Source organism: Canis lupus, chromosome 18, assembly GCF_011100685.1.
Source record: "Canis lupus familiaris isolate Mischka breed German Shepherd chromosome 18, alternate assembly UU_Cfam_GSD_1.0, whole genome shotgun sequence".
Lineage (NCBI taxonomy): Eukaryota > Metazoa > Chordata > Mammalia > Carnivora > Canidae > Canis > Canis lupus.
This window is the reverse complement of record NC_049239.1, coordinates 34,759,599-34,771,955: the sequence shown is the minus strand read 5'-3', so window position 1 is coordinate 34,771,955 and position 12,357 is coordinate 34,759,599. Positions and strand designations below refer to the sequence as shown.

General features: G+C 36.3%; 1 protein-coding gene across 6 annotated transcripts in view; it reads left to right on the top strand.

The window, feature by feature from the left end:
- HIPK3 (homeodomain interacting protein kinase 3) overlaps window positions 1-12,357 on the top strand; it is a 92,223-nt gene that overhangs the window by 24,406 nt on the left and 55,460 nt on the right. For all 6 annotated transcript variants that reach the window (XM_038563071.1, XM_038563067.1, XM_038563072.1 and 3 more), the window contains exon 2: window positions 6,778-7,876. In XM_038563071.1, coding sequence (XP_038418999.1) covers window positions 6,778-7,876 — 1,099 coding nt within the window. The remainder of the gene's footprint in view (window positions 1-6,777; window positions 7,877-12,357) is intronic.

The window sequence follows — 12,357 nt, the reverse complement described above, 5'->3', positions numbered from 1 at the left end:
GGGACTCCAGGATCATGCCCTGAGCCAAAGGCAGACGCTCAACCACTGAGCCACCCAGGCGTCCCAATTCTTTGGTGTCTCATCACTTTTTATTATGAGATAATAATTAGTCCCCTGAGTGAAAAAAAATAGTCTTAAAACACTTTCATTTTACTTGTTATTTTTATTTACTTCTTGTTGATCTTTAGAAATACTGATCATTTTCATATTTCTATCTTAATTTAAAACTTGATGCTTTTAGTAATGTAATAATTTCTGTACTTTCCATTGATGCTTTGGAAAAACTGGGGATTATTCAGTAGTCAATTGGGAATGCCCTGTTAATAACATGGTTTTTTATAACAGTGTAGTCTTTTTTTTTTTTTTTTAAGATTTTATTTATTTATTCTTGAGAGGCAGAGAGACATGGGACAAGGGAGGAGAAGCGAGAAGCAGGCTCCCTGCAGAGAGCCCAATGGGGGACTCACTCCCAGGACCCCAGGATCACGACCTGAGCCAAAGGCAGATGCTCAACCACTTAGCCACTCAGGTGCCCCTTAAGTGTAATGTTTAATATTGTCAAGAATTCAAATGAAAAAATAGAAAGCTTACTTGTTATAGGTACTGATGATGTCAAGCTCTGGATGTTAGTACAACCAGTATTCATGAATTAGATTTAAAAATGGCAATTTGAAAACCCCAATGAGATACCACTTAACACCCATTAGGGTGGCTATTATAAAAAAGAAAAAAATAACTAGTGTTGGCGAGGATGTAAAGTAATTGTAACCTTTATGCACTACTGGCTGAAACATAAAATTGTATAGCTACTATGGAAAATAAAATAATATACTGATTCTTCAAATTAAAAATAGAATTTCCATATAATCTAGTAATTTCCCTTGTGGATATATATATACACAAAAGAATTGAAATAGATTAAGGTTATCCCTAAGTACTTTAAGATTTTAGAAGCTATCATAAATGGCATTTTTATTTGAATTTTCAGTTGTTCATTGCTAATATATGGAAATTGAGTTGATTTTTGTAGATCTTGTATCCTGCAACCTTACTAGTCTCAATTATGCCTAATAACATTTTTTGTAGATCCTTAGGATTTTCTATATACACAATCATGTTGTCCATGAATAAAAATAGTTTTACATCTTTCCCCCCAAAAAAAACCCACCAAATAATTGGAAATAGGGTCTTGAAGAGAAATTTGTATATCCATGTTCATAGCAGTATTACCGTGGCTATGGAGGAGGAGGCAACCCAAATATCTTTTTTTTTTTTCAAGATTTTGTTTTATTTATTTTTTGAGTAAGCCTGTGCATGTGAGTGGGGGGAGGAGCAGAGAGGGAGAGAGAGAGTATCTTTTTTTTTTTTTTTAGAGAGAGAGTATCTTAAGCAGGCTTCATGCTCAGTGCGGAACCTGACTTGGGGCTCTATCTCATAACCTTGAAATCATGACTGAACTGAAATAAAGAGTCAAGACACTTAATGGACTGAGCCATTCAGGTGCCCCTAAAGATTATTATTCTATTTTAAAGATTATTTATTTTTAAAAAGATTTTTATTTATTTATTCATGAGAGACAGAGAGAGAGAGAGAGGGGCAGAGACATAGGCAGAGGGAGAAGTAGGCTCCATGCAGGGAGCCCGACGTGGGACTCGATCCCGGGTCTCCAAGATCACACCCTTGGCTGCAGGTGGCGCTAAACCACTGCACCACCGGGGCTGCCCTAAAGATTATTTTTAAGTAAGCTCCACACCCATTGTGGGATTTCAAACTCACAACCCCATGATCAAGAGTTGCATGCTCCACTGACTGAGCCAGCCAGGTGCCCCCAAATATCTTTTGGTTGCTGAATGAATAAACAAAATATGGCACATACATACAATTAAATATTATTTAGTCTCAAAAAGGAAGGACATTCTGAGACGTAAATGCAACATGGATGAACCTTGAATACGTTTTGCTAAGTGAATAAGTCAGTTAATAGAGCAAATGCTGTATAATTTCATCATATAAGTACCTAGAATAGTTAAATTCTTACAGAGTATAGAATGGTGATTGCCAGGGGCTGGGGGCAGGGACAGTGGACAGTTATTGTTTAGTGGATAGTTTCAGTTATAGAAGAGGAAAAAAGTTCTGGAGATGGGTCGTGGTGATGGTTGCACGACAGTGTGCATATACTTAGTGCCATTGATCTGTACACTTCAAAATGGCAAATTTTGTGTTATGCATATTTTATTATTTAAAAAATAAATTTAAAAATTGAGGTTTGAACAACTAGAAGGAGAAAATTGTATAAGGAGAAATGAAGGGCACCATTGCCTTTACTGATTTATTTGTGATGTCACAGTACACTTGAAAGAAGAACCCAATTGCATGTGGGCTTTATATAAGTTTGGCAGAATTATTCAGAATTTTCATATTGGGGGCAGCCTGGGTGGCTTAGCGGTTTAGTGCCTGCCTTCAGCCCAGGGCGTGATCTTGGAGACCTGGGATCCAGTCCCATGTTGGGCTCCCTGCATGGCGCCTGCTTCTCCTGCCTGTGTCTCTGCCTCTCTCTCTCTCCCTCTTTCTCTCTCTCTCTCTCTCTCTGTCTGTCTTGAATAAATAAATAAAATAAAAAAAAGAATTTTCATATTGGTTAATATATTGAATGTAAGATAGTAAAGTATTTCGGTTTTTGCTCCCTCCCTCCCTTTTAAGGAAGCCTGGAAAGGATAAAAGAAGGAAACAGTTCGTGGTGGTCAGACCCATGCTTGTGGGTGTCAGTATTGGTTACGTTGCTGTTTTGGTAATTGTAAAAGGACGTGAAGAATTTGGATTGAATTCAGATGGGTCTTAAAGTCTTTTAGGAGGTTGGAAAAAAAAAGGCCTATTAATCAAAGTTAAAGTACCTGAGATTATTAAGCTTAAGGAATGGAAGCCTAATAGTTGCTTTAACAGGAGTCTTCACAATCCTCTGAATGATATATTATAGGCAGGCAGCCCCAGCTTACAAAGGGGTAGTATTTCAAAACTTCATTTCTTAGTCAGTTGATAAGAACAAATGAAAAAGTCATGAATAATACAGCTATAGGGGTGTAATGTAGTTTGAATTGCAATGAAAAATAATGGGAAGTAATAGTATTTTACTGAGTCAATGTTTTGGACTCAATGGACTTAAGCAGCTCTTGTTCTTTGCTTACTGTACTCTATAAAATCCATCAACTCCAAGTAGAAGATACTCTTATCATGTCATGAGTTTATCTGATGGAGGGTTGAGAAAAGGGAAATACTTAATACGTGGATATGGCAGGTAGTCACCGTGGCTAAGTTAATTAGTAATTTAGAGTTCTTTCCTTGTGGTCTTTTATAACAGCTATCTCCAGCACCACCTCCATCCCTTTCTTATGTGCTATGTATGTTATGTGATTTTCCTATCTGTTTATTTTCTAAAGTCCCCTTTGAGATTGACCCCCACATGGCACAGTGGTTGGTAAGGGATAATTTTCTGAGCTTTCTTTAGGTGAGCTTGATTGGGACGTTTGGCTTGTTTGCCTTCTAGCTTGACATGTTGGGGGGAAAAAGTAAGAACAGCAGGATTCTGAAATTGTAGTAGTTTCTTAAATATCTCTAGGTCAGTTACCTGGATTTTAGCTGTTATCCATGTGACACTTTGATTTAAAATCACATGGATTGGCCAAAAGTTGTATGTGTTTTATTCCCTAAGACTTCATCCTGATTTTTTTTTAGACTCAAGGGCCCTGAATTAGTAGGACTTGAATTTGCTACAGTTTTTGTACAGACGATCACTTTTTTCTCAGATGTTAGTGTGAATCAAAATGGCCTTGACCACACCACAGACCTACTGAATCAGAATCTTTCTGGGTGGGATTTTAATTCCCCCCTCCTTTTTAAAAGAGATTTTATTATTTATTTGAGAGAGAGAATGCACAAGCAGGGGGAGCAGCAGGCAGGAAAGGAAGAACCAGGCTCCCTACTGAGCAGAGCCATATGCGGGTCTCAATCCCAGGACCTTGGGATCATGACCTGAGCCGAAGGCAGATGCCAAACCCACTGAATCACCCAGGTGCCCCTCTGGGTGGAATTTCAAATATATATTTACTTATTTATTTAACTTTTTATTAAGGAAAGATGTAAACATAATTCAAAAGTAGAATTCCTTTTTACTATCAAGATCCTATAATGAACAATTTATGGCTAATCTTATTTTATTCATATCTTCATTTTTTTCTTCTTTATTATTTTGAAGCAAATCCCAGATGTATTATTTCATTTCTTTTTTTTTTTTGTATTATTTCATTTCTAAATATGGAATGTACATATTTTAAGAAGTTTCTCAGATCATTCAAAAACTTATTTTGAACAGCAATACACATACATAGTAAAGTGGTGAAAAGGGTGTGCGGTGAAAAGTAAATCTTTGTCATCGCCCCCAGTATTCTTGTTACTTTTCTAAGAGACAAATCTACAGTTTCTTTATGTATGTATAGGTAATTCCATGTATATGCAATCATATATACATGCAATTCTTTTTTATTATTCATGATAATATCTATTGTAAAGTACACATTTTTCTGAATCTTGTTTTTTCATATAACAATATGGGAATCAATCCATAACAGGGTAAATTGTTTTCATTCTTTTTTTTTTTTTAGGATTTATTTATTTATTTGAGAGAGAGGGAGAGAGTGAGTGCTGCACATGCATGCCAGTGGAGAGACAGGCAGTCAGAGGGAAAGATAATCTCAAGCAGACTCACTGCTGAGCAGAGAGCCCCCTGCAGGCTTTCGCTATCCTGAGATCATGACCTGAGCTGAGACCAAGAGTTGGTTGCTTAGCCAACTGAGCCACCCAGGTGCCCAATTGTCAGTTTTGTTAGACATTGCTGAATTGCTTTTCTACCATCTTTCTATGGTATGCATAGTTTTCCAGACTTACTGGTTCCATTTTAAAAATGCTTTTCACGTCTCTCCTATTTATGTTCAAGCTTTTCTTTAAATCTGAAAGTATATTTATTATAATAGCTGTTTTAGAAAGTTTCATCTCTGAGTTTCATCACCTGTCTATTTCTGTGGGTGTGGGTCACAGAAGTGGTTTGAAAGGGCAATGCTAAATTACTGAAGATAAGATTGGGGAGCCTCACAAACAGCATTAAATGAATTAGCAGATGGGTTCAATATGGTTAGAAGGAGTTTTCACCGTGGCTTTGCCTCATTAAAATAAAAGGAGATAAATTGGTGGAATATTGAAATCTCTTCTGATGCTAAATGAAATGGTTTAGAACTCCAGGATTTCAGTTTATGATTTTCTCTTACACCCTGAACATCTTATTAATTTGTCTAATAAAGTTTTATTACTCATTCTTACCAGAGGCAAGTCAGCTTAGGAATGTGGTAGGTAGTTAAGAAGGAATGTTTAGGGGGCACCTGGTTGGCTTCTTTGGTGTAGAGCATGTGATTCTTGATCTTAGGGTTGTAAGTTCCAGCCCTGTGTTGGGTATAGAGATTACTTAAAAATAAATAGTTTAAAAAATAAGCGTTTAGGAGGTTTAAGGAGGCATAAATTTATGCCTTTTATCTGACGGGCAATGTATTTTCCTGTTCCTTTACTATACTCTAGCTATGTGACCTTAACCAGTTACCTAGTTCCTCTGAGTTTTTCTTAATAGCCAATTGGGGAAATACTAGTATGACTAAATAAAATGTTACAAATAAAGCATTTATTAAAATGCTTGCATATTAAGGCCTTCAGTTGGTGAAGTTGGTGACTTATATAAAAGGTGATTTATGTAATCTGAAGAGAAACTAGAGTAATTGTCATTTTAAATATTGTGTATATTTCCTATTTTGGAGACAATCTCTTGTCTTTGAATAAAAGAATTTATGTTTGATTCATTAAAACAGAGACTTCCCAGATTTTTAAATTGTAGAGCTTGGAAATATTTTTAAATTAATTTGACCAACTCACATTTATTGAACAGACTCTATATCCTGGGCACTTTGCTTTGGATCTAGTGTGAAAGACTGATGGATACACTGACAGCTACAATGTAATGTAATATCATGTCATGAATGCTGATTAGAAGAACATAGAAGCTTTTATAAGAGCCCTGAATGCCCAAGTTGGGCCGTGAGAGTGAGTGGCAAGTGTGTGTCCCTAGAAAATCATCAGCAAGAAGGTATTGCAGCACTTTGATTTGAATGTAAAGAAGTCTACTTAAATGTACAAGGATGGTTGTGGAAAAAGACATTAAGTAAAGAGAACACCATACAAACCTTTATCTGGCTTATTTACTTATTTTTACAATTGATCATTTTTCCTGAGGCAGTTCTTGAGCTTTAGATTTAAGGAATGTGACATATTAATGTAAGTTATTTTGTAGTCATTGGTTCATAAATGATAATTTGGTGATAGAATGCTTTACCTTTGCCAGATGTGTATAGTTTAGGGATCTGTGCTTTTCCTTTTGGAGGAAAAATGGTTCATATAGTTTCTAGGGCATATCTTGACGATTGCAGTTGCTTGGTAAATATTTTTTGATTAAATGAATGCACTCAACGCTTTATTCCCAGCCTTTTATGCAATACCTAAAATAGCTAAAGCACTAATAAGCTAAAATAAAGATACTGAAATGTTATCTTCTCCAAGGGAAAAAAATTCTTAATTATTTTTAAAAATTATGGACTCTACCCTTGAAAGTTTTCTTCATGAGATTTAAAATTAAGAACAATTTTTTTTTGTAGTTAACATGTCCTTTTTCTTTTTTCTCCCCCTCAGGTATGGCCTCACAAGTCTTGGTCTACCCACCGTATGTTTATCAAACTCAGTCAAGTGCCTTTTGTAGTGTGAAGAAACTCAAAATAGAGCCAAGCAGTTGTGTATTCCAGGAAAGAAACTATCCACGGACCTATGTGAATGGTAAAAACGTTGGAAATTCTCATCCTCCCACGAAGGGTAGTGTTTTTCAGACAAAGATACCATTTAACAGACCTCGAGGACACAACTTTTCGTTGCAGACAAGTGCTGTTGTTTTAAAAAACACTGCGGGTGCTACAAAGGTGATAGCAGCTCAGGCGCAACAAGCTCAAGTGGAGGCACCTCAGATTGGGGCGTGGCGACACAGATTACATTTCCTAGAAGGCCCCCAGCGATGTGGATTGAAGCGCAAGAGTGAGGAGTTGGATAATCATAGCAGCGCAATGCAGATTGTTGATGAATTGTCCATACTTCCTGCAATGTTGCAAACCAACATGGGAAATCCAGTGACAGTTGTGACAACTACCACAGGAACAAAACAGAATTGTACCACTGGAGAAGGTGACTATCAGTTAGTACAGCATGAAGTCTTATGCTCCATGAAAAACACTTATGAAGTCCTTGATTTTCTTGGTCGAGGCACTTTTGGCCAGGTAGTCAAATGCTGGAAAAGAGGGACAAATGAAATTGTAGCAATCAAAATTTTGAAGAATCACCCATCTTATGCACGTCAAGGTCAAATAGAAGTGAGCATATTAGCAAGGCTCAGTACTGAAAATGCTGATGAATATAACTTTGTACGAGCTTATGAATGCTTTCAGCACCGTAACCATACTTGTTTAGTCTTTGAGATGCTGGAACAAAACTTGTATGACTTTCTGAAGCAAAATAAATTTAGTCCCCTGCCACTAAAAGTAATTCGACCTATTCTTCAACAAGTGGCCACTGCACTGAAAAAATTGAAAAGTCTTGGTTTAATTCATGCTGACCTCAAACCAGAGAATATTATGTTGGTGGATCCTGTCCGGCAGCCATATAGGGTTAAGGTGATAGACTTTGGGTCGGCCAGTCATGTATCAAAGACTGTCTGTTCAACATATCTACAGTCTCGGTACTACAGGTAGGTGACATCTACTTTTTGGCTATTTAATAAATGTTGAATTTTGGCTAAAGGAAATAATTTGGTGTGTGTACATGGTGAAAAAGATGGCTTGGATAAATAAAGAAATCAAGACATGATTAGCTTAGGTTTGAGGTGTTAAAAGGTTTTTTTAAATTTTTTTTTTTTAATTTATTTATGATAGTCACAGAGAGAGGCAGAGACACAGGCAGAGGGAGAAGCAGGCTCCATGCACCGGGAGCCCGACATGGGATTCGATCCTGGGTCTCCAGGATCGCGCCCAGGGCCAAAGGCAGGCGCCAAACCGCTGCGCCACCCAGGGATCCCGGTTTTTTTAAATTTAAGCATAAAATCTGCCCAAACAGAATAGGAATCTCTACTGCACTTCCAAGCCAAAGACATTTGGTTGGTTATTTTTATTGTTAATGGAAGACCTGGAGGAATGATAGATTATTAGTGACGATCAAACAGAAGTTTTCAAATGTTGGGAAAGGATTTATAGTAATTTTTGTATTTATCTTTGGGCATTTCCGCACTTAACTAGTTTATTAAAGACAATCAGATGTAACTGAATACTTAGAAAGAAGAATTCAAAAAAGTTATTCTGATTAGCTATTTTAAGATTCAGACACACTTTCATGGCTGCCTTGAATGTTCAGGACACTTTTCCATAACCAATTTGATTATGCTCTTTCCATGTTATGGGTAATGCTGTTTGGTGTTGGTGCTGTGGGGAGAATTTAAAGAAAATAATTTCCATGTAAATACTGATAAAGTGCTATAGTGTCATGATTAATATAATGCTAGCTTGGAGTATAATAGGTAGTCTTAAGTGCTATGATTACAAGATTCAAAATATCTTCTTCAATAGGTAAAATGGATTTGGATTTGTAGTTTTATAATTTTGAGAAATTGCTTTCATTTCAGCTAGAATGAATTTGTGGTCTTGGTGTACTTTAGGGCTCCAACACAGTGGGCAAATACAGGAGCTGCCAACATTGGCCATCAATAATTTAGTGAATAGACAGATACATGCAGTTTATTGTTGGGAATTGTTAGAATATGAGGATTATAAATTTAGACCCAGCAAGGGGTAGTTATTTTCCAGTGTTTTTTGTTTTGTTTCATTTTTGTAAGATTTATTTACTTTTAGAGAAAGAGAGAACACATTCGTGAAAGTGAGCACTACTAAGGACAAGTGGGAGGAGGGCCAAAGGGAGAGGTTACAAGCAGATCTGTGCTGTGAGTCAGACTGGGGGCTCGATCCCACGATCCTGAGATCATGACCTGAGCCAAAATCAGAGTCAGATGCTTAACTGACTGAGCCACCCAGGTGACCCTATTTTATAATACCCTGATAAGTTTCTTGCAAATATGTGCCTTAGTATCCCGGACAAGATCTAGGAGAAATTAATTAGCTACCACAAAGATCAACTCCAAATATATGCCTTAGATTAGTAGGTCATTAGGAGTCCCACATTTAGGAATGCCTAGGTGGCTCAGCAGTTGAGCGTCTGCCTTCGGCTCAGGTCATGATCTCCGGGTCCAGGGATCAAGTCCTACATCAGGCTCCCTGCAGGGAGCCTGCTTCTCCCTCTGCCTATGTCTCTGCCCGCCTCTCTGTCTCTCTCATGAATAAATAAATAAAATATTAAAAAAGGAGTCTCACATTTATGTCAGTGATAATTTATTAAAATATGTATTAGAAATTAGGAATATAGCCTAATTTATTCTTTAATATATTCCAGATTGTAAGATTTTTAGTATCAGAGTGCTAGATACTATTCCTATTTAAATGGTTTAAAAGATATTATAATTGTGTCAGGTAGTAAGTCTTATTTAATAGATCACATAATTACATTTATTTGGTCCTGTATATTTCTGACAGATTTTCTTTTAATATAATGGAATACAGGATTAGCTTTTGTTCATTTTTTTTCCAGAAAAAATGGTTTTAAAATCTTAACAGAATGAGAAGAATAGTGGATTTTTCCTTCCCTTTGTGCTCTATGGATTCCGTCTTAAGAGCTTTTAGTTGTCAGCTAGCATATTACATAAACCCCCAGGCTCCAGCTGCTTGGGCTCTATATTTAGTTCACTTGTTAGTAAATGACTTCATTTTATTTGGGTCCTGCATTATACTGCATATCAGATTTAGCTCTGTGTGATACCTAGACTCCTTTTCTTTATTTGAAATCTTCTGGATTACAGTTAAAAACAAAACTTTTTTTTATTACTTGAACATTTATTAAACATTTATTAAATGCTTCAAGAAAGTAAAGGAAATCCTTTAAAAAGCAATCTGAAATGCTAAATATTTTATAATGTTGATTTCTAGCATTAGGCCTTTGCACAAATATTAGCCTCTATTGGGAATGAAAAAAACCCTATGAATAATTGCTAAGTGTGATTAGTAAGTTTCTAATTTGTTTTTAAGTATAAATTTCAAGTAGATAATTTTCAGAAATTCAGATGGTGTATACTGTTGCTAAATTATAGGTTCTGTGTTTAGAGTAAAAAAAAATTAGGTTCTTATTTGTAAGCAAGGGCTCATGTTCGTAGCATTTTGGTTGATGTTGCTTGGGTAAAAACATTTATAAAAGGACTTTATGTTAATTAGATCCAAGTGTTAGAAAAATTAGTATTAAGGTACACTGGTGAAAATGTCTTATAGTCCTTAGTATCCATGTAGTTTTGCATGAAAATAACAGGTAACCTTTAATCTTTTTCAATATTTGTTCACCAGTTTTGGCTTAGTTTTTGACTAAGATTACTTAAAATTTGGTTAGACAGTAAGCAAAATTGTCTTATATTTGATTTTTACCTCTTTGTTAAAAATATGTTGTATTTTAAAAAACGAAAGCAGGAAGTGGAAACTTACCAAATTAAATATTTTTGAGCTAATCACAGTATGAACACACCCAAGTTCCAAGGTAAACGATTTGTGTTTAAACACAGGTTCATGTGTTACTCTATTTCTTTGAACTGTGCAACACAGAAATGTAGTAGGGATATCTTAAAATAGACTGGGGACAGTGGCCAGAAATTGTTGACTACTATAGATGGTGAGGCTGTCTACCTCTTGCAGTGATATAAGCCAGAAGTACATGCTAAGGGCATTGATTTGCTCAAGGTCAGCATGTTCTAAATTCAGCTGCGTGAGTATGGTTTCTGTCAAGAACACACAGAGCTCTTGAATGCATAAAAGGTTTTAGCAGCAGAAGGTGCTGTGTTTATGAGGTGTGGTGGCAACATTCAGGTCATGAATATCTTTTTCTTTTAAATGTAGAATTCTAGCCTGTGGTTTGAGTCATTTCAGAACATAGAGACAGGAAAGTAGACTGTAAAGTAACCTGGAAAGCAGTTGTATTTATTATTAGTTTACTGATTAACGTTGTATTAATTGTTGAGGTAAAAAATGTTTTCTGTTTTGCCTGTAAGAGTTAACAGAATGGTGTGTAATAACCAATTAACTCAGGTTTGCCAGGTTTTGTTTAGGGTATTCCCATCCCCTTATGCCTTTTTAGACCAAGAGTATCGAAGACAAAGTTCCTGTAACAAAGTTAGGATCTGTAGAATGACCCACACAATAATAATTAATACTTTATACAGAGTACTCTATAATAACAGAAGACTGTGTATGTATATTACATTTTTTTCAAGTGCTTTTATGTAATTTCCTAGTTTATTTCTGTCTATCTGTATGAATTAGGTAAGACAATTGGTAGAATTCCTATTGAATAAGTAGAAAACTGAGGCTTATAGAAGTCAAACAGGTCCAAATTCACACTACAAGTTTAACTGAGTTTTTGTTGTACTTCTTGTGTCCTGGCACTGTGTTAGGGATGCAGAAGTGATTAAAATGTGTTTCATCACTTAATGGAGGAGAAAAATAATTTGTATCAAGAAGTCTTAGTGTACAGGTGTGTGCAGGATGCTGTGGGAACACAGAGGAGAGCACTAAGCCTCATTGGAGGGCTCAAAGAAGGGTTCTGTTGAGAAATGAGCCTTGAATGAGCCTTAAGAGTAGAGGAGGATTTAGGATTGATGAGTATTAAAGTGTTCTCTCAACCACCATTACCTGAAAAAGCACAGTATTGGCTGAAATTACTGATAATATCTTCTGTATATCATAAAATAGCTGTTTGTGTGTGTGTGTGTGTGTGGGAGAATCATTAGACAAAAGGTTGTCAACTGGGATTTAACAATTTCGTTAAGATTTTATTTATTTTAGAGAGTGCATACAAGTGGGAGAGGGGCATAGGGCGAGGGAAAGACTCTCAAGCAGATCCCCTGCTGAGGATAAAGCCTGCCATGGGGCTTGATCCCACCACCCCAAGATCATGACCTGAGCTGAAATCAAAGTCAGATGCTGACTGAACTACCCAGACACTCCCTGTTTTAACAGAAGTTTCCAAAGTCTAATGAAATGGTTTTCAGTGTCCTACATTGTGGCCACAGATATAGATTATTTTAAATCT